Genomic DNA, 22,907 nt, shown 5'->3' on the forward strand with positions numbered 1-22,907 from the left:
GATCCTAAAGCTTTATTTTTGTGCCCTGTCTCCTGCGGAGCCGCTAATCCCCATGGTCCTGACGGAGTCCCCAGCATCCACTAGGACGTTAGAGAAATCCTATTTTCTCTAACGTCCTAGTGGATGCTTGGGACTCCGTAAGGACCATGGGGATTATACCAAAGCTCCCAAACGGGCGGGAGAGTGCGGATGACTCTGCAGCACCGATTGAGCAAACATAAGGTCCTCCTCAGCCAGGGTATCAAACTTGTAGAACTTTGCAAAAGTGTTTGAACCTGACCAAGTAGCCGCTCGGCAAAGCTGTAATGCCGAGACCCCTCGGGCAGCTGCCCAAGAAGAGCCCACCTTCCTAGTGGAATGGGCCTTAACTGATTTTGGCAGCGGCAATCCAGCCGCAGAATGAGCCTGCTGAATCGTGTTACAGATCCAGCAGGCAATAGTTTGCTTTGAAGCAGGAGCACCAAGCTTGTTGGAAGCATACAGGATAAACAAAAACTCTGTTTTGCTGACCCTAGCCGTTCTGGCTACATTAACCTTCAAAGCCCTGACCACATCAAGTAACTCAGAATCCTCCAAGTCAGTAGTAGCCACAGGCACCACAATAGGTTGGTTTATATGAAAGGATGAAACCACTTTCGGCAGAAATTGTGGACGGGTCCGCAATTCTGCTCTATCCGCATGGAAAACCAGATAGGGGCTTTTATGTGACAAAGCCGCCAACTCTGACACACGCCTAGCCGAAGCCAAGGCTAATAGCATGACTACCTTCCACGTGAGATATTTCAACTCCACCGTTTTGAGTGGTTCAAACCAGTGGGATTTCAGGAAACTCAACACCACGTTAAGATCCCAAGGTGCCACTGGAGGCACAAAAGGGGGCTGCATATGCAGCACTCCCTTTACAAACGTCTGAACTTCAGGTAGAGAAGCCAACTCTTTTTGAAAGAAAATGGATAGGGCCGAAATCTGGAACCTTAATGGAACCCAATTTTAGGCCCAAATTCACTCCGGACTGTAGGAAGTGAAGGAAACGGCCCAGCTGGAATTCCTCCGTAGGAGCATTCCTGGCCTCACACCAAGCAACATATTTTCGCCATATACGGTGATAATGTTGAGCTGTCACGTCCTTCCTAGCCTTTATCAGCGTAGGAATGACCTCATCCGGAATGCCTTTCTCTGCTAGGATCCGGCGTTCAACCGCCATGCCGTCAAACGCAGCCGCGGTAAGTCTTGGACCAGACAGGGCCCCTGTTGCAACAAGTCCTGTCTTAGAGGAAGAGGCCACGGTTCCTCTGTGAGCATTTCTTGCAGATCTGGATACCAAGTCCTTCTTGGCCAATCTGGAACAATGAGTATTGTTCTCACTCCTCTTTTTCTTATTATCCTCAGCACCTTGGGTATGAGAGTAAGAGGAGGAAATACATAGACCGACTGGAACACCCACGGTGTCACCAGGGCGTCTACAGCTATCGCCTGAGGGTCCCTTGACCTGGCGCAATACCTCTGTAGCTTTTTGTTGAGGCGGGATGCCATCATGTCCACCTGTGGCAGTTCCCACCGACTTGTAATCTGTGCGAAGACTTCCTGATGAAGTCCCCACTCTCCCGGGTGGAGGTCGTGTCTGCTGAGGAAGTCTGCTTCCCAGTTGTCCACTCCCGGAATGAACACTGCTGACAGTGCGCTTACGTGATTCTCCGCCCAGCGAAGAATTCTGGTGGCTTCCGCCATCGCCACTCTGCTCCTTGTGCCGCCTTGGCGGTTTACATGAGCCACTGCGGTGATGTCTGACTGAATCAGAACCGGTTGGTCGCGAAGCAGGGTCTCCGCTTAACGTAGGGCATTGTATATGGCCCTTAGTTGCAGGATGTTGATGTGAAGGCAAGTCTCTTGACTTGACCACATACCTTGGAAATTTCTTCCCTGTGTGACTGCACCCCAACCTCGGAGGCTAGCGTGCGTGGTCACCAGGACCTAGTCCTGAATGCCGAATCTGCGGCCCTCGAGAAGGTGAGCGCTCTGCAGCCACCACAGGAGTGATACCCTGGCCCTGGGGGATAGGGTGATTAACCGATGCATCTGAAGATGTGATCCGGACCACTTGTCCAGTAAGTCCCATTGAAAAGTACTCGCATGGAACCTGCCGAAGGGAATGGCCTCGTATGATGCCACCATCTTTCCCAGGACACGAGTGCAGTAATGCACTGACACCTGTTTTGGTTTTAATAGGTTCCTGACCAGTGTCATGAGTTCCTGAGCTTTCTCCATCGGGAGATAAACCCTTTTCTGGTCTGTGTCTAGAATCATGCCCAGGAAAGGCAGACGAGTCGTAGGAACCAACTGCGACTTTGGAATATTTAGAATCCAGCCGTGTTGCCGTAACACTTCCAGAGAAAGTGCTACGCTGATCAGCAACTGCTCTCTTGATCTCGCTTTTATGAGGAGATCGTCCAAGTATGGGATAATTGTGACTCCTTGCTTCCGCAGGAGTACCATCATTTCCGCCATTACCTTGGTAAATATTCTCGGTGCCGTGGAGAGACCAAACGGCAACGTCTGAAATTGGTAATGACAATCCTGTACCACAAATCTGAGGTACGCCTGATGAGGTGGATAAATGGGGACATGAAGGTATGCATCCTTTATGTCCAGAGACACCACAAAATCCCCCCCTTCCAGGCTTGCGATGACCGCTCTCAGCGATTCCATCTTGAACTTGAACCTTTTCAGGTATATGTTCAGGGATTTTAAATTCAATATGGGTCTGACCGAACCGTCCGGTTTCGGGACTACAAACATGGTCGAATAATAACCCCTTACTTGTTGAAGGAGGGGAACCTTGACCACCACCTGTTGAAGGTACAATTTGTGAATAGCAGTTAACACTATTTCCCTCTCGTGGGGGGAAGCTGGCAGGGCCGATTTGAGGTATCGGTGCGGGGGCATCTCCTCGAATTCCAGCTTGTATCCCTGAGACACAATATCTATTGCCCAGGGATCCAACTGGGAGTGAACCCACTTGTTGCTGAAATTTCGAAGACGTGCCCCCACCGGGCCTAGCTCCGCTTGTGGAGCCCCAGCGTCATGCGGTGGATTTTGTAGAGGCCGGGGAGGACTTCTGTTCCTGGGAACTAGCTGTGTTGTGCAGCTTCTTTCCTCTGCTCCTGCCTCTGGCAAGAAAGGACGCACCTCGGACTTTCTTGTTTTTCTGTGATCGAAGGGACTGCATTTGATAATACGGTGCTCTCTTAGGCTGTGAGGAAACATATGGCAAAAAATGTGACTTTCCAGCAGTAGCTGTGGAGACCAGGTCCGAGAGACCCTCCCCAAACAATTCCTCACCCTTGTAAGGTAAAACCTCCATATGCCTTTTTGAGTCGGCATCACCTGTCCATTGCCGAGTCCACAGGACCCTTCTGGCAGAAATCGACATAGCATTTATTCTAGAACCCAGTAGACTAATGTCTCTTTGAGCATCTTTCATATATAGGACAGCGTCTTTAATATGCCCCAGGGTCAATAATATAGTATCCTTGTCTAAGGTATCAAGTTCCTCAGACAGGGTGACCGTCCACGCTGCTACAGTACTACACACCCAGGCCGACGCGATCGCCGGCCTCAGTAAGGTACCTGAATGTGTATAAATGGACTTCAGGGTACCCTCCTGTTTTCTATCCGCAGCATCTTTGAGGGTAGCCGTATCCTGTGACGGCAGGGCTACCTTCTTGGATAAGCGTGTTAAAGCTTTGTCCACCCTAGGGGTGGATTCCCAGCATAACCTGTCCGTTGGCGGGAAAGGATACGCCATAAGAATCCTTTTGGAAATCTGCAGTTATTTATCTGGAGATTCCCAAGCCTTTTCACATAACTCATTTAGCTCGTGTGAGGGAGGAAAGGTTACCTGTGGCTTCTTTTCCCCATACATATGTACCCTCCTGTCAGGGACTGGGGTTTCCTCTGTGATGTGCAATACATCCTTAATTGCTATAATCATATAACGGATGGATTAAGCCAATTTTGGCTGTAATTTTGCATCATCGTAATCGACACTGGAGTCAGAATCCATGTCGGTATCCGTGTCAACAATTTGGGATAGTGGGCGCTTCTGAGACCCTGTCGGCCTCTGCGACATAGGATCAGGCATGGGTTGGGACCCTGACTGTCCTGAGGCTTCAGCTTTTTCCAACCTTTTATGAAAGGAATTAACATTATCATTTAAAACCTTCCACATATCCATCCAATCAGGTGTCGGCGCCGTCGGCGGAGACACCACATTCATTTGCTCCCCCTCTGCTTCCACATAGCCTTCCCTATCAGACATGTCGACACAAGCGTACCGACACACCACACACACAGTTCCCCCACAAGGCCCTTTGGAGAGACAGAGAGAGAGAGTATGCCAGCACACACCCCAGCGCTATAACCCAGGAATAACACAGTAACTTAATGTTAACCCAGTAGCTGCTGTTTATATTGTGTTTTTGCGCCTAATTTATGTGCCCCCCCTCTCTTTTTACCCTCTTCTACCGTGAATCTGCAGGGGAGAGCCTGGGGAGCTTCCTCTCAGCGGAGCTGTGGAGAAAAAATGGCGCTGGTGAGTACTGAGGAAGAAGCCCCGCCCCCTCGACGGCGGGCTTCTGTCCCGCTTAAATATGCATTTTCTTGGCGGGGGCTCATACATATATACAGTGCCCAACTGTATATATGTTTACTTTTGCCAAAAAGAGGTTCCAAATGCTGCCCAAGGTGCCCCCCCCCCTGCACCCTTACAGTGACCGGAGTATGTGAGGTGTGTGGGAGCAATGGCGCACAGCTGCAGTGCTGTGCGTTACCTCAGTGAAGAACGGAGTCTTCTGCCGCCGATTTGAAGTCTTCTTGCTTCTCATACTCACCCGGCTTCGGTCTTCCGGCTCTGCGAGGGGGACGGCGGCGCGGCTCTGGGATCGGACTGCGAGGGTGAGATCCTGCGTACGATCCCTCTGGAGCTAATGGTGTCCAGTAGCCTAAGAAGCAGGACCTAGCTTCAGAGAGTAGGGCTGCTTCTTTCCCCTCTGTCCCACGATGCAGGGAGTCTGTTGCCAGCAGAGCTCCCTGAAAATAAAAAACCTAACAAAATACTTTCTCTCAGCGAACTCAGGAGAGCTCACTGAAAAGCACCCAGCTCGTCTGAGCACAGTATCAAACTGAGGTCTGGAGGAGGGGCATAGAGGGAGGAGCCAGTGCACAACAGAACCTAAATTCTTTCTTAAAGTGCCCATGTCTCCTGCGGAGCCCGTCTATCCCCATGGTCCTTACGGAGTCCCCAGCATCCACTAGGACGTTAGAGAAATGTCTTTTATCGCCACAATCATGTACTGAATGCTCTTAGCCAGTTTAGGATTCAACCTGGCATTACTATAGTCGACACTGGAGTCAGAGTCTGTGTCGTTATCTGTATCCGCTATCTGGGTATATGAACGCTTCTGTGACCCCAAGGGGGTCTGGACTTGTGACAATGCATCCTCCATGGATTTTCTCCATGCCTGGTTCTGCGACTCAGATTTATCTAATCTTTTATTCAACCGAGCCACATTTGCATTCAAAACACTCAAAACATTTACCCAATCAGCAGTCGGCGATGCCGACACGGTCACTCCCACCGTCTTTTCTGCCCCCACTCCAGCCTCCTCCTGGGAAGAGCACTCAGCCTCAGACATGCCGACACACGCGTACCGACACCCACAACCACCCTGGGGCTATAAGGGACAGACCCACAGCAAAGCCTGTTAGAGAAACACAGAGGGAGTTTTGCCAGCTCACAACCCAGCGCCTATCCCGGTTCTGAAACATTTAATATAATGCCTCAGACCTGTTAGCGCTTTTAATATTAATAAAACAGCACCAAATTACTGTACCCACCCCGTTTTGCACCGTTACTTGTACAGCAGTGTAGGAGGCCAGGACCAGCGTCTCTGCAGCTTTGTGAAGAGAAAACGGCGCTGATTAGAGCGGTGAGGGCTAAGCCACGCCCCCTCAATAGCGCGCTTCAGCCCTGCTATTTTTCACTTTTAATACTGGCGGGGGTTCGATTTTAGTGCCCAAGCACTTTATGCATCTTTTTCCAGTCCCTTTGTGAGATTTTATGCTGCCCAGGGCGCCCCCCCTGCGCCCTGCACCCTGTAGTGCCGCTGTGTGTGTGGGAGCATGGCGCGCAGTGCGGCCGCTACCCGGTACCTCAAAGCCGTCACTGAAGTCTTCTGATCTTCTTCTACTCACCTGTCTTCTGACTTCTGGCTCTGCAAGGGGGGTGACGGCGCGGCTCCGGGAATGAGCATCTAGGCGTACCAAGCGATCAGACCATCTGGAGCTAATGGTGTCCAGTAGCCTAAGAAGCAGAGCCTTGAAACTCACAGAAGTGGGTCTGCTTCTCACCCCTCAGTCCCACGAAGCAGGGAGTCTGCTGCCAGCAGGTCTCCCTGAAAAATAAAAAACCTAACAAAGTCTTTTTCAGAGAAACTCAGGAGAGCTCCTCAGTGTGCATCCAGTCTCACTGGGCACAGAATCTAACTGGAATCTGGAGGAGGGGCATAGAGGGAGGAGCCAGTTTACACCCATTCAAAGTCTTAAAGTGCCCATGCCTCCTGCGGATCCCGTCTATACCCCATGGTTCTTGAAGCGTCCCCAGCATCCTCTAGGACGTATGAGAAAATAGGATTTTGGTTACCTACCGGTAAATCCTTTTCTCGTAGTCCGTAGAGGATGCTGGGGTCCATATTAGTACCATGGGGTATAGACCGGTCCACTAGGAGCCATTGGCACTTTAAGAGTGTAACAGTGTGGGCTGGCTCCTCCCTCTATGCCCCTCCTACCAGACTCAGTCTAGAAACTGTGCCCGATGAGACGACATACTTCGAGAGAAGGAAATACACAGATAGTGGCGAGATTCATACCAGCTCACACAACAAGGCAAATCCGACCAACATGTCGGAAATCTCAGCAACAGCTGAAACAGTAAAGAACGCAGAACTTACCTAGGAACCAGGCAGTATTGAACCAAAGAACCACTGCAGGACAAAGAAGCGCTGAGCATCCTCTACGGACTACGAGAAAAGAATTTACCGGTAGGTAACCAAAATCCTATTTTCTCTTACATCCTAGAGGATGCTGGGGTCCATATTAGTACCAAGGGGATGTATCAAAGCTCCCAGAACAGGAGGGGGAGAGTGCAGGCTCCTGCAGAACTGCTTAACCAAACTTTAGGTCATTAGAGGCCAAAGTATCGAACTTGTAATACTTAGCAAACGTGTTCGATCCAGACCAAGTAGCTACTCGGCAAAGCTGCACAGCTGAGACAACCCGGGCAGCTGCCTAGGAAGCTCCCACCTTACGAGTAGAGTGGACCTTAACAGAGTCCTGCCATAGAATATGCATGCTGGATGGTGAACCTGATCCAGCGGGAAATCGACTGCTTAGAACCAGGACACCCAATTTTCTTGGGATCACAGAGGACAAACAGAGTCAGACTTTCTGTGATGTGCCGTCCTCTTCACATAAATCTTCAAAGCCCTCACAACATCCAAGGCCTTTGAAGCAATTGATGAGTCAGTCGCAACTGGCACCACAATAGGTTGGTTGATATGAAATGCCGACACAACCTTAGGAAGGAACTGTTGACGAGTCCTGAGTTCCGCCCTATCCTAATGGAAGACCAGATAGGGACTTTTACAGGACAAAGCCCCCAATTCTGACACACGTCGAGCAGAAGCCAAGGCCAACAAAGTTACCGCCTTCCACGTGAGAAACTTGATTTCAGCCTCCTGTAGAGGCTCAAACCAATCCGATTGCAGGAACTGTAACACCACATCAAGATCCCAGGATGCCGTTGGCGCCAAAAAGGGAGGCTGGATGTGCAGAACACCTTTCAAAAAGGTCTGAACCTCAGGGAGGACAGCCAATTGTTTATGGAAGAAAATGGACAAAGCTGAGATATGGACCTTGATAGAACCCCATCTCAGGCCCATATCCACACCTGCTTGCAAGAAAAGGAGAAAATGTCCAAGTTGAAACGCCACCGCAGGAAATTTCTTGGATTCACACCAAGACACATATTTTTTCCAAATTCGATGGTAATGTTTAGACGTTACCCCCTTCCTAGCCTGTATCAGGGTAGGAATAGCCTCGCTCGGAATACACTTCCGAGCTTAGATCTGGCGCTCAACCGCCATGCCGTCAAATATAGCCGTGGTAAGCGAATGGCCTCTGCAGTAGAAGATCCTCCTGAAGAGGTAGGGGCCTTGGATCTTCCAGCAGTAGATCCAGCAGATCCGCGTACCAAGCCCTCCTTGGCCAGTCTGGAGCAATGAGGATTGCCAGAACCTTTGTTCTTTTCACAAGTTGTAGAACTCTTGGAATTAGAGGAAGTGGAGGGAATACATACACTGACGTAAACACCCACAGCGTTACTAGTGCGTCCACCGCCACTGCCTGTGGGCCCCTCGACCTGGAACAGTACCTCCTCAGCTTCTTGTTGATGCGGGAAGCCATCATGTCTATGGGAGGAACCCCCCACCAACTGGTTACCTCCTCGAACACCTCCGGGTGGAGGCCCCACTCTCCTGGATGGAGATAGTGTCTGCTGAGGAAGTCTGCTTCCCAGTTGTCTACTCCCGGAATGAAAATTGACATCGCTACAGCGTGCCTTTCTGCCCAGAGGAGGATTTTTGTCACCTCTGACATTGCAGCCCTGCTCTTCGTTCCGCCTTGTTGGTTTATGTAGGCCACTGTTGTCATGTTGTCAGACTGCACCTGAACAGCCCGACCCTGTAGAAGGTGTGCTGCTTGAAGAAGGCCATTGTATATGGCTCTTAGCTCCAGTATGTTTAACGGTAGAAGGGTCTCCTGACTCGACCATCTTTCTTGGAAGGTCTCCCTTGAGCAACTGCTCCCCAACCTCTTAGATTTGCATCCGTGGTTAGAAGGATCCAGTCCTGAACTCCGAACCTTCGGCCCTCCAGAAGGTGTGGTAGTTGTAGCCACCAGAGGAGCAAAATCCTGCTTTCGGAGACAGACGTATCCCCTGGTGCATGTGTAGGTGAGGTCCAAGAGATCCAGTTGAAAGGATCGTGCATGAAACCTTCCGTACTACAAAGCCTCATAGGAGGCAACCATCTTCCCCAGAAGGCGGATGCACTGATGAACCAACACCCTGGCAGGCTTCAAGACATCCCGGACCATGGTATGAATCACCAACGCTTTCTCAACCGGTAGAAACACCCTCTGCACCTCTGTGTCGAGGATCATCCTCAGGAAAGACAGCCTCCTTGTCGGCTCCAGATGAGACTTTGGAAGGTTCAGAATCCAACCGTGCTCCTTGAGCAGATGCGTTGTGAGAGCAATGGATCTTAACAACTTCTCCTTGGACGACGCCTTGATCAGCAGATCCTCCAGATATGGAATTATGTTCACCCCCTGCTTGCGGAGAACCATCATCTCTGCTATCACCTTGGTGAAGACCCTCGGTGCCGCGGAGCGACCGAATGACAGCGCCTGAATCGGATAGTGATCATCTAACAGTGCAAACCTGAGATTAGCCTGATGCGGCGACCAAATGGGAATGTGGAGGTATGCATCCTTGATGTCCAGGGACACCAGGAACTCCCCCTCCGTCAGTCCTGAGATAACTGCCCTCAGAGACTTCATCTTGAATTTGAAGTCCCCGAGATAAGGGTTCAAAGATTTCAAGTTAAGAATTGGCCTTACTGAACCATCCGGCTTCGGTACCACAAAAAGGTTCAAATAGTAACCCTTGTTCAACTGATGAGGTGGAACTGGAACAATGACCTCGGACACTATCAATTTTCGGATAGCGTCCAGTAGAATAGCTCTGTCTGCCGGCAAGCCTGATTTGAAGAATCAGTGAGGTGGGAGAGTTTGAAACTCCAGCCTGTACCCCCGGGACACAATATCCTGTATCCAGGGGTCCAGGCCAGACGACACCCAGACGTGGCTGAATTGCCGGAGTCTTGCTCCCCACCTGACCTTCCTCCAGGCTTTGCTGTCCACCGTCATGCTGAGGACTTTGAGGTACCAGAAGCAGGCTTCTGGTTCTGGGAACTTGCGGGAGCAGGCTTTTTGGATTTGGCACACCACCTCTAAAGAAGGTGTGAGAGGGCTTGTTCTTTCTAGGCCTAGCAGGCCGAAAGGACTGTGACGTGTTGGGAATAAAAGGCTTCTTCGTAGCCGGTGCAGCTAAGGGGAGAAAAAGAGACTTACCTGCGGAAGCTGTGGCAATCCACGCATCCAGCGCCTCCCCAGAGTCTGACCTGTATAGGTTAGGCTCACCACACTTTTCCTGGATTCCGCGTCCGCAGACCACTGGCGCAGCCAGAGACCCCTGCGAGCAGAGATGGACATGGAGGAGATCCCCGCAGCCATGGAACCCAGATCCTTCATGGATTCTACCAGGATCCCTGCAGAACCCTGTATGTTACGTTAAAATAAATCGTCACCTTTTTCCAACGTAGTCAAGTCCTCCTGCAGAGTGATTGACCACTTTGCTATAGCTTTTGAAATCCATGCACAAGCAATAGTAGGCCGCAGTATCGCTCCTGAAGCAGTGTATATGAATTTGACCGTAGCATCCACTTTGCGATCTGCCGGGTTTTGACAGCCTAGAGACAGAGGCGTCAACTATAGGCGGGGACTCACATTTTTTTTCTATTATCTTCCGGGAAGGGAAAAGCAACCACAAACCTTTTAGGGATCTGGAATTTTTTCTCTGGGTTTTCCCAGGCTTTTTTTTACATATAGCATTTAATTCCTTAGATGCCGGGAAGGTGAGACGAGCTTTCTCACTGTCTGTGAAAAAGGCCTCCTCAACCTGCTCAGGTGTGTCAGAAATATGTAACACATCCCGCATGGCCTCAATCAACTGCACTCCCTTAGCAAGTGATGCTGACCCCCTCGACACACCTCCATCACAGTTTGTTGTGTCAGAATCGGTATCCGTGTCATCCTGCATAACCTGGGCAAGAAAACGTTTGTGAGAATGTACCGCAGGGGGCCCCGAGGAAGCAATATTGGTCCATACTGCCACAGGGGACTGCAATACCTGAGTAGCATGCTCAGTCCTTGCAACCCTTTCAGAAATCTGAGAAATAGCCCCCCTAAGAGAGGTTAACCACTCCGGTTCTCTAGCTGGGAGCTGCGCTACAATAGTGCAATCCTGATTACATTGGATGGGATCTTCCTAAAATAAATCCTCTGCAGCATATGAGACAAATAAATCCTCTGCAGCATATGAGACAGTCTCTAGACATGTTTGCTTGTACAACCCACCTACCCCACATACACACAGGGTACAGAGCAGACAGTTTCCCCCCCAAGAATGACAGAGAGACACAGAGATTGGAGCCAACCCACAGTGCTATATAGGTATAGGGAGACCCTTAACCAGCGCTGACTGTGTCCCTTAATAGGTGACACGGTCTTTACACAGCCTCCCCTCCCTTTTACAACCCCCTGGTACCGTACAGATAGCTGGAGGTGCTCTGGAGGAACTGCTCTTCCACTGGCAGAGTGTCTGCAGGCAGGAAAATGGTGCTGAACGCTGCTGGGTCCGCCCCCTTAATGGCGCTGTCTTCCCGCTCTTCCTAGATTATACTGGCCTGAGGATTTTGGGCCGGCTGAGATCCGTGGACCCCGACAGGCTTTCTGGTCAGTTTAGGGTTAAGGTGCCTGCGCAGGGCACCGCACGCAAGTACCGCTGAGCTCTCCGGAGCGCAGTTAGTACTGCGCTCCTACCCTGTAGCCGCCATATTCACATTGGCTCCCTGCTTGTTAGGGAGCCGATGACTCACTCGCCACACTTCAGCTCTGTAAGAGGGTGGCGGCATGCTGCCGGGGTGAGCGATCCCCTGCGGCGGGGAGCAATCTATCCCCTCTGGAGCTCAGTGTCCAGTCAGCGGAGACAGTGGCTCAGACCCCGCAGGGCGGACACTGCTCCTCCCCCCCTCAGTCCCTTGATGCAGGGAGGCTGTTGCCAGCAGCCTCCCTGTAAAATAGTAAACTCCTCAATAAACTTTTCAAAAGAAGCTCTGTAGAGCTCCCCTAGCTGGGACCGGCTCCTCTGGGCACAATTTCTAAACGGAGTCTAGTAGGAGGGGCATAGAGGGAGGAGCCAGCCCACACTGTTACCCCAGCATCCTCTAGGACATAAGAGAAATCACAATGTTCATTTGGATTTTTATGCAATTTATATTGAGAAAAGAAAAAAAAAAAAAAAAGTTCAGACTTATCAAGTAGCAGAGGCACCCCTTCTCTCCCCAACAAAGCACATTCCCGCATTTCTCCTGTTCTCTCTTATCTAATGTATTTGATTATTCTATGCAAAACATAGTTTCAGATGCCTTGATGTGCAATGTTTGTTTATTCTGGACTTGTGCCTTCAGTTTGATTCGGTTGTGATAACTATTGAATTACTTCTTGTTTCCCATGTACCATTCTGTTTAACACACTTAGGTGTTTACACACTAGACGATATTGTGAGCCTGATTTGGACAGTGTTGACGATATCATCCACGCATAGTCCGTGACATCCTCCGTCGGACTGCGCAGGGGCTCTGCTGCATAAACCCTGCCATCTGTAAGTGTGTATGCACTTGCTGATGCCAGCATCGCTGCCAGGTCTCGTCGCTGATGACATTGCATTGTTTGTTAATAGTCTAGTGCAGTGATGGGGAACCTTTGGCCTACAGCTGTTAAACTACACATCCCAGCATGCCCTACTACAGTTTTGCTATTTGGCCATGCCAAAACTGTAGTAGGGCATGCTGGGATGTGTAGTTTAACAGCTGGCGTGCCAAAAGGTTCCCCATAACTGGTCTCGTGTATACCCTCACCGGGTTTTTTTTGTTTTGTTAAAATGAAAGTAATGGTGGGGATATACACAAGACCATTTATGGGGAACCTTTTGGCACGTGACTAGTGTACCTTTAAAAGCCATGAGGTATGTGGCAGGTGCACATTAAACCTAGTGGGCATATTTGCAATTATATTATGTGTGATACAGTTGCCAGGTTTTAATTTTTAAGACTCTGATAGTGTAGGACCTGCAAGAAGGTGGGGTACCTTGGCGAGTGGTTTGCAGGCCAATTCACTAACTAAACCCCCATCATTTATTTATTGATGTTGTGAGGATAAGTGAGCTTGCTATCGCGAGTGCTGAATTTATAAATATAACAGACTTATATGCTCTATTCAGCTCCATTCTGTGTTTCTATAAGCAATAAATACTACAGACCACATTTTGTAAAAAGTAGTTTTATTGGTCAAGACTGCTTTAGAAAAGAAAATAACATAACAGCCTGATAAACAATGTCATCATATGGAATAAATTAATATCTACATGCAATTTAACAAAACACTACAGATATACAAAAATAAACATTTTTCTGTGCATTTTGGGTTTTTACTTTTTTTCTATACATTTTTTCAATTTACATTTTTTTTCTGTACATTTGTTTACACGCAACTATCCACACACACACACACAATTCTAGCACCATCCACATTTGTACTTACACACACGCACTAAGTCATGATGAAATCTCTTTAAAGAGTTCACAATTCACATTTGTAACCAACATGCAGAAAGTTTTTTTTCCCCCTTGAGAGGAAAAAAAAAAAACCCACGCATGTTTTTTTTTTTTTTATCTTCTACCAATAAAAGAACAGTTTACTTAACACTCTTAACAGTTAAGCTTCTTAGAAGCAACAGAGAAATATAGGCAACCTTTAATTTGGCAAAATAAAAAACAAAAACTGCAGTGAGCAGATGTTAGATTAAATAAACATTATCACTTTGCACTAGGTTGTGTTTTTGTTGAAAGTCTTCATTTACAAGGGACTTTGTATTTAGTTCTGCTACACTTACATTGGTATTAAGCCTCAGTAATACACTTTGAAAGATAAATAAATTATGTGCAACTAAGATTACTTTAAGCTTGGCATAATAGAAGCACCAAAATACACACTCAAAAAATGACATGCAAAACAAGTGATGGTTTTTTCTCTCTAATACTCCTACCCCCACATATTTGCAAATAGTTACCATCTGTCCTGCTCCATAGGGTGGAAATGCAGTACATTACATGTGTGATGCTTTTAACAATGCTTCTCTGAAACAAAAGCCAACAAAGTTGCGTTGACAAAGGTTGCATAGAGATGAAAGCTCTACCTACCAAAAAGGTAACTGGAAAATAAAAGGCACACGAATCCTAGGTTTGTTCCTTTTGCATTCCTCCAGTACAAAAATGAAACACTGACTCTATAAAAATGTGAGAAGTTTCCAGGGGAAGGGACCCACACATGTATGGCTATACATTTAGAACAGGGTAGGTACTGCCCTGCAGAATCATTGTACCGTCCCCATATTTATTTTGCTCACTACGGAAGAACCATACAAGTCTAAATTATGCATAATTTCATACAGGTCGATTATCCCTTATCCAAAATGCTTGGGACCAGAGGTATTTTGGATATCGTATTTTTCCATATTTTGGAATAATTGCATACCATAATGAGATATCATGGCGATGGGACCTAAGTCTAAGTACAGAATGCATTTATGTTTCATATATGCCATATACACACAGCCTGAAAGTAATTTAATACACTATTTTTAATAACTTTGTGCATTAAACAAAGTTTGTATACATCGAGCAATCAGAAAACAAAAGGTTTCACTATCTCGCGCAAAAAATCTGTATATTGTAATATTTGGATATGGGATACTCAACCTGTATTACAATATTTAAGGGCATGGCTTGAAAGCATGCTGTGAGCAAGAAAGGTGAATATTGCTCAGAGTACAAATCATATCTACTGAATGCATACCTTTTTACCACACACATAGCAGAGAAACATTTGTAGTACCTTTAACAATTGTTTCCAAACATGGATGGGATTAATTTTTCTTTTTTTAAATATAACACATAAGATTAAAAAGTGCTATGGAATGTAGTACATTTAACAATGGCTGAATATTCATTACTACATATGAACACCAGCCCCTTAATACAGCACTTAAGGAACTTACTAATAAAGTTACAATAAAATAAAGGAAACATGAAATGGATACCTTAAATCGCTCCATGTTCAGGTCTTACTCAAAACTTTATACACTGACTGAATATTAAGCTTTAAAGAAAAACAATAAATTTAAAAAAAAAGTATTACAACAGATTCCCATGTTGGCATTTTAAAACATTGATAAACTCAAAAAGGCAAATAAAACCAAATCTGCAGTTTGTGACAATCACCTCTTCCGCTCATCATACTTTACATCACATGCACACAAAACATATGATCCTTTGTTACAAAGGATAAAGGTGACTATTACGACACTTCAGTTTTGGCTTGTAATCATCAAAAAAGAAAGAAGCCTCAAGGTCACTTGGAGGAGAGCTGCTCAGACTGTCTTCTCCACTGCTCATATCTTCACACCAGTCCTCACTAGTAAGAAAGAACGGTTAGTGACGTACATATAAAAAAGTATTACAAACTTTCTAATTTTTTTTTTTTTTTCAAAAAAGACAAGGTTTTGATAGAGAATGTGGATTCGATGATCTTTGCAACTAAAGCCATTTTTAGCAGGCTTGACAAAAAGCTTTGGTTTTAATACATCTACTAAAGTAAGTTTTAGGTAACCAACCCAGAACCTAATAGTTCATATCAGGAGAGTATGCCAGTGACTACGTAGTTCATACACCACAGTAACTTGATCATGGCGAGAAGACATACACTGTTCTAGACTGCACGCACCTCTCACTCATATAGCCGTACTCTGGAATAGTTGGTAGCTCTGGAACACTGTAGTAACTATTATGCAGGTTCTGTGCGGTGCGTCTGGACACAATCCATACTAGCTTCTTGTGGTCAGGTTTGCAGCATTCAGGAGAGGAATAATCTGCTAGACATTTTGATACCAACTCCCTCCAGTAGAGCATGTCTGTGTCATTAACCTGGAAGAAAAAAAGAGTGGAATACTAAGGCAAATTCACAAATGGCCAAATCAAAGATGAGATTCCGGAAGAAAAAAAAAAAGTTGTGAATCAACAGAACTAGTATGTTACCAAGCCAACTGAACTAGATTCCGTACAACTAGATGTAATACAGTGAGAACTTTTCACAATTAAAATTCTAACCTTGGGTTTAGCAGATCAGTATGACCCAAGTAGTTTTCTCTTTCAAAGGATACTTTTCTACATTACAGTTCACTTACCTTTGAATATTTTTGTACACGAAGGGCAATCTCAAATAGTTCCAGAGACTTCAAGGTTTCTACTTCAAGGGTAAGAAGGCACAAGGCTAACACTGAGGGCTAAAGGAAACATATGATGATTAGTTAAATGAATTTGATCAGAGAGATTATCAGTGTAAGAAAACATGAAATACATACTTTTGCTTTGGAAAATATGAGCCGGCAGTTGCAAGCTTTCAGCTGAGCTTCTAGTTTGTCGAGGTTTAATACTTCTTTCCTGCAAAAGGACAAAAGCCATAAGATTCAGTTTTTAGTTGAATGCAACCAACCGGCAGTGTTCATACTAAGCTTTTATCAGGGTGCTGTGCCCAGCCTGCAGTTCGAATGTAAAAGTGCATCCTATCCTTTTTAGGCACACCATACAGGATTCTATCACATACTCTCCTACTCTATTCACCAACTTGGTGTACAATAGAAAACTGGAATACAGAAGTCGCAGCACCCCGCTGGAACAGCCTGACCCCCTCTAGCCCATCCACAGGTGAGAAAATTTGAAGTATAGAGATCACCGCAGATGAATAGATGCACATATATTCAGTCAAGGGAGACCCCCAGCATGTCTGTAAGGGCTGGGCACAACAGAGAGTGACGCTAAACAGGGCTATGCCCCCTCTTTCAGGCACGCGCATAGAGACCATGCTCGTACCTCAGCGCCCTGCTCACATTCTAGCGGGAACACCAACCATATACTGCTTATTTTACCCCTACAGACTTTTGCCCTGATCCTAGTGACTGATAGAAGGTGAACTGCTGATGTAATTTAACCGTCTGCTGATTTTTTATCATTTCAAAAGCTTCAAATTGCTACAGCTTCAGAGGACTTTACTATATGTGGCTCTTCCAACCACATTGAGCATATATTGTTCACTGTATAGAGCTAGGGTACTTTGCCTTGTATGTATTCAGGAGTATATAATACACTATGAGCACATATTAGTAGGATAATTTCATTGGGTGAATGTGCTGAGAATTATGTCCTTATTAGCCCATATAGCTTTAGTTATGTGAACTAGTGTCAGAAATTTGCCCTAAAAAACCCAGTATGAAGAGCTGCATGTTTCATACTCCTGCAGTAAAGCATGGCTACAAATAAGAATCTGACATTGTGTAATGGTCATTACTATAATTCTAGAGAAACATTCATGTTGTACTGAGAAAGAGCAGTTAAACCTGTTATTAGTGAATTACAGCAATTCTAGAACAGAAGTAAAGACCCATACACACAAGAAGACTTGAAAGATGAACAATTTGGAAGAGGAGTGGATTTCCCCTGAACTCCCTGACAAACGATATTGAGTGTACACACTGAGCAATCTTACGAACGATCTGCTGCGAATGAGCTGCATGCAGGGACGACTGACAACCCACTTCAAATGGCATGGGTGCGCAGATGTATTAACCTTGAGAAGGCACAAGGAAGTGATAAACGCACCAGCCAGTCAGCTCCTACTTATCAATTTACATATTGGAGCTGACTGGCTGGTGCGTTTATCACCTTGCACTTATCACTTCCTTATGCCTTCTCCAGGTTAACACATCTGCCCCATAGTTTGTTGTGTACACACTAGACGATTTGAAAGATAACAGTTTTGAGTGATCGCTCAAATCACGGGGGGGGGGGGAGGAATCTTCTGACGTGAATGGACCTTAACCTGTAACAAGACCTGAATGCTTAGCTTATCTGGCAGGAAGAGCGTATACTCACCTCTCAGAGTGGCACCGTACTATTGTATGGTACAAGTGCAAGAAGGTTAAGGCAGTGGTAGCTTTGAATTCAAAGTGCAGTTTTTCTGAAATGATTTTCTCCATACGTTTAACATCGGACACAGTGCATTTACATTGGCTGATTCGGATAACATCATGGACGGATGGGATGTTACAGTCCTCTTCTACAACGCATGCTGCCAGCTGAAAGCAGCAAACACCAATACAGGACAAGTGCTTTGGCTTCACCTTAAAACAGAAAACAAATGTAAGGATTGTGAATGCTTAACATACATGCAGATTTAGGGGTTTATAAATCAGGTTCAGTATGATATACCGGCAGCCGGGATGCAGGCCGTCAGTATACCGACAACGGCATTCCGGACGCCAGTATGCCAAGCGCAAAGAGTACCCTTGCAGGCTCGCTATGCTGCGGGATCTTTGACTCACCACAGGTTCTATTCTCTATGGGTGTCATGGACAGACGGGAGGGAATAGCCCCTATTAGCCATGATTCCGGCTGGCGGCAACTTAGCTGCATCCTTATAAACCCTGTCCAAGGTACTATGGGGGTCATTCCGAGTTGGCCGTTAGCTGCCGCTGTTTGCAGCGATCAGGCTGAAAATCAGCACGTATGCGTGGTGCGCACGCGCGACATACTTTCACAAAAGCCGATGCAGTTTCACACAAGCTCTAGCGACGCTTTTCAGTCGCACTGCTGATCGTTGAGTGATTGACAGGAAGTGGGTGTTTCTGGGTGGTAACTGACCATTTTCAGTGAATTTGCGTAAAAACGCAGGCGTGCCAGATAAAAACGCAGGAGTGGCTGGGGAAACGGGGGAGTGGCTGGCCGAACACAGGGCGTGTTTGTGACGTCAAAACAGGAACTAAATAGTCTGAAGTGATCTCAAGGTAGGAGTAAGTCTCGAGCTACACTGAAACGGACCAATTTTTTATTTTTTTGTAGCAGCGCTGCGATCCTTTCGTTCGCACTTCTGTGAAGCTAAGATACACTCCCAGAAGGCGGTGGCTTAGCGTTTGCACGGCTGCTAAAAGCAGCTAGCGAGCGATCAACTCGGAATGAGGGCCTATATATGGAGTGTGTCATTTCCACTTGGTGCTCCAATTTCTATCCCCTCTACATAAACATAAAGGTAGGGTAACTGGCCTCTAATGGAAACCGGAGTGTGCCCATGTAGTAGGAAATATTTAAAAAAAATCTTTAGAAAAATAAAATGAACACCTCCAACATATGATAGCCTTTACAGGATTACATGATTTGAAAGTTTTTTTTTTGGGGGGGGGGGGGGGGGGGGTTTAATTACTGGAAAAGATCTCACCTTCATAATAGCCAAAAATCTGTCCAAAATGTTTACAGCCAAGACAAAGGTCTCCATACCCAAACCAAAAAAGTTTGTTAAACTCCATAAGTCTTCCACTTTTGCATTTCTGGATCTTTGACAGATTGTATTGTCATTCTGAAAGAAAATTGGAAACCATTTCAGATTTAAATTAAATAAGTTACAGTGCACATTACCAATTGCTACTAATTAACTCTGGCCCTTCATAGAGCACCAGAGCCTGCTCTGTGCAGCCATTTTCCTTGGGACTACATAACTTACAGGCTTGACTGAAAACCTGAGTGGTGTTAGAAGTGCAGAGTGTATGAACAGTAAGAACAATCAGAAGTCAAACATTAAAGTTTCTGATACATGTGTTGCTATTTTAAAGTGCCAAATTAAGATGTTTTGCCCATTAGTTTTTAATAAGGCAGACAGATGGTGTAATGGTTAGCATCACAGCACGGAGGTTGTGGGTTCAATTTCTACTACAACCCCAACTGTTGAGTTTTATTATTCTCCCTCCTACAATCCAAAACTACACTGGTAGGTTGTCTCCCAACAAGATTGAACCCTAGTGGGTATATGTGGTAGGGAACATAGGGACAGATGTATTAAGCCTGGAGAAGTGATAAAGCAGTGATAGGTAATAACGCCCCAGCCAATCAGCTCCTGTCACTTCTCAAACCTGTAATGATTGGCTGGTGCGTTATCTTCCACTTGTCAGTTTTATCACTTCTCCATGCTTAATACATCTGCACCATAGTCTGCAAGCACCAACGGGGTAGGGGCTGATGTGAATAGGCAAATATCTGTGAAGCACCGCAGGATGTGTGTGCGCGCTATATGAATAACTGCCAATTGAAGAAAAATATTGTTATTTAAGAATAATTTTATTAAGGCTAACATGGGTCCTTTACCAATAATGGTAACAGGCAGTTTTAGCATACAGGAAATGAGGCACTAAGAAAAAATAAAAGTTGGAGACGTTACCCGGTGCTAGATAAATGATAACTAGAAGCTGGCTGGGTAAGTTACCAATAGCAGTCAGCATACCCTCCAACATTTTACACACAAAAATCGGTACGAATGAGAAAAGGGGGCGTGGCCACGGGGGAAAGGCGTGGCCACACCCCTTTTCCTATACTTTCAATGGTAGTTTGGACAGCCAAAAATCGGTACAGACCATATTTAAAAAAAAATAAAAAAGGTACTGTACCTATTAAAAAGGTACAGTTGGAGGGTATGAGTCAGCTCCTAGTTATTTATCTAGCAAATTCTATGGAGTGACAATCTAATTAGTAAAGAGGGTTCTACACACTGGGCAATATCTTATATATGAATGACTAGAGTTCATAACTTTCAGTGTGGATGCATCAATTATGAACGATGCGCGTGGCCGCAATTGCTCATCACTGATACATGCCAGTCAATTTGGACGATATAGATGTATGTACTCTCAGATCGTCAAAATTGACCACCAATATCTTCCAGTGTGTAGGCTGAATCGACCATGGAAATCGTTAGTCGAATTCATCGCCCAGTGTGTAGGCCCCTTAACTTCTTCACTATCTCTGAAAGGTTTGATACATCTCCCCAAAAGTGCATGTAAAGCTTTCAACAATTGTGCATTAAACACGAGACAGTTGTTATTTATCCCATAGATACATCAGAGAGCTGCTAGTCACTGTAGCTGGATACCTGCTCCCTACACTCTCACCTCTGCAGTAGCCTCTATGAGGACCAGGCCCTTCTCCCGGGGCTGGTACTTGTACTCCTGCTCCAGGTGCACGTTCAGCTGCTTTAGGAGGATGAAGGCCTCGTTGCTGGTGTTTCCCATCACTGCTAAATCCTTCACCTGGGATCTGAGAGAGCAGAGAGGGAGGGGTAAGCGGCGGCTACCATCAGCAGCTGCTGCCGGGGCGGGGCCTCCGGGGGGGAGGGGGGGGCTGATCGCTCGGTCACGTCTACAAGGCGTCCATGTAAACATCGCCGTGGGGGTGGGATTTCTATTGTGTACATACATAGCGATAGCGGATCATCTCTGCTGTCACACACACAGCCCCTGTAATGTACATACAGTGCTCCGCTGCCTAGCGACACGGCCGCACACACCGCCTAGTTACTAACACCGGCCCAGGGCTCCAACATTATAACTATGGGGTCTGTAGTACGCTATGGAGTGAGATAAAGTGGAAGAAGATAGAGTACCAACCAATCAGCTCCGGTCATTTTTTCCAACAGTCTCTAACATTGCAGCTAGGAGCTGGTACTTTATCGCTCACCACTTGATCTCTCCAGAGCGTGGTACATAGACCCTAATAGTCACATCTCACGTACATACATGATCTACATGTTGTACATATACGAGCACACACACATATAATTATAGCTGCACACCAGCCACTCCCCCATACACAGCTGATACATATATTACACGCACAGATATGGGACATGTAACCGGTGTGTGCATATATTGTATGCCGGGGGTCGCAGAAAGGAGGGGTGCACTGACCTGCACTGGGGTCCGGGTGTCACATAGGCAGAGCGGTGATCCGACCGCCTTACTGCGGGGACATGCTGGAAGGCACAGGACGGGTCACTTTAGTCACCGGACACATCAGAGGGCACCGAGCGCGGCTGCGGCGGGGAACATAGCGCAGACAGGGCTAGTGATAGAGGTCACAGAGCCGCCACCGCTGATGAGCTCCAGACTCCTCGTCTTGTTTTTGTTTCTGATCCTTCAACGCCCTGTAGCCTCAGACGTAACATCGCGGAGGAATTTTCACAGTGGATAACACAAAGAACAAACCCCGGCTATAAAATAGTCCGTGCTCATGCAACGTTCGTTTCATGCAACGATTTTCTGTAATTAATGTTAAATAGCTGCAGACTGCATCGGCGAGGGTTAAGACAAAATAGGTCCTGCAAACATGTAAAAATATACAAAGAAAGGAGCGGGTACACCTCAGCGGATGGATCTGTAAAACGACCTTTGTACGTCAGTAGGTTTAAAAACCCTGCGCACCGCCCCCTGTCACTATCCGTTTGAAAAGACCGCCCGATTTAGCTACAGCTGTGATTGGATAAAGGAACTTGGTGGACACTGATTGGTACGCTGATGAGTTAGAGACTTGTGTGATTGGTGGAGTCGGTTTGGGAATGATGATTGGTAGATTATTGTACCCTTGTTGCTGGACAGATTTAATACAAGTATGCGAAATATTAGAAAGAAGAACATTTGGAGCATGCGCAGTGTTTCCTTGGTCATATGTTTACACCTGGCTGGGACTAGGATTGTTGCCATGGTAAAATCATGACATGAACCCGCTGCTCCCTATGCTCTGCCTGGCTTGTACACACACACACGGTGCGGGTGCAGCTATACAGTCTAACTGTGACTAGTTCTTAGGTTTAAGGCTCCCATCATTTTTGAAAGAAAAACGTGTTATTATACACTGAAGTCAGTGTCCTCTATTTCTACAAAATGTATACATTATTTGGTTAGTTTACAGTGGTCGAAGTGGGGGTATGGAAAATGTAAAAGAACAGGCGGAGATCTGGGT

The 22,907-nt window shown here is 46.4% G+C and overlaps 1 protein-coding gene across 1 annotated transcript; it reads right to left on the bottom strand.

Annotated features, from left to right (window-relative positions):
* Positions 1-13,415: 13,415 nt before the first annotated feature.
* On the bottom strand, positions 13,416-22,337 carry CCNG2 (cyclin G2). The gene is made up of 8 exons (XM_063919618.1): positions 21,857-22,337; positions 21,062-21,206; positions 19,342-19,479; positions 18,003-18,250; positions 16,436-16,514; positions 16,259-16,357; positions 15,799-15,998; positions 13,416-15,489 (listed from the first exon to the last, which is right to left on the bottom strand). The coding sequence occupies exons 2-8, from the start codon at positions 21,179-21,181 to the stop codon at positions 15,351-15,353; spliced, it is 1,023 nt and encodes a 340-aa protein (XP_063775688.1). The 5' UTR covers positions 21,182-21,206; positions 21,857-22,337; the 3' UTR covers positions 13,416-15,350.
* Positions 22,338-22,907: the final 570 nt, after the last annotated feature.

This window comes from Pseudophryne corroboree, chromosome 1 (assembly GCF_028390025.1).
Source record: "Pseudophryne corroboree isolate aPseCor3 chromosome 1, aPseCor3.hap2, whole genome shotgun sequence".
NCBI lineage: Eukaryota > Metazoa > Chordata > Amphibia > Anura > Myobatrachidae > Pseudophryne > Pseudophryne corroboree.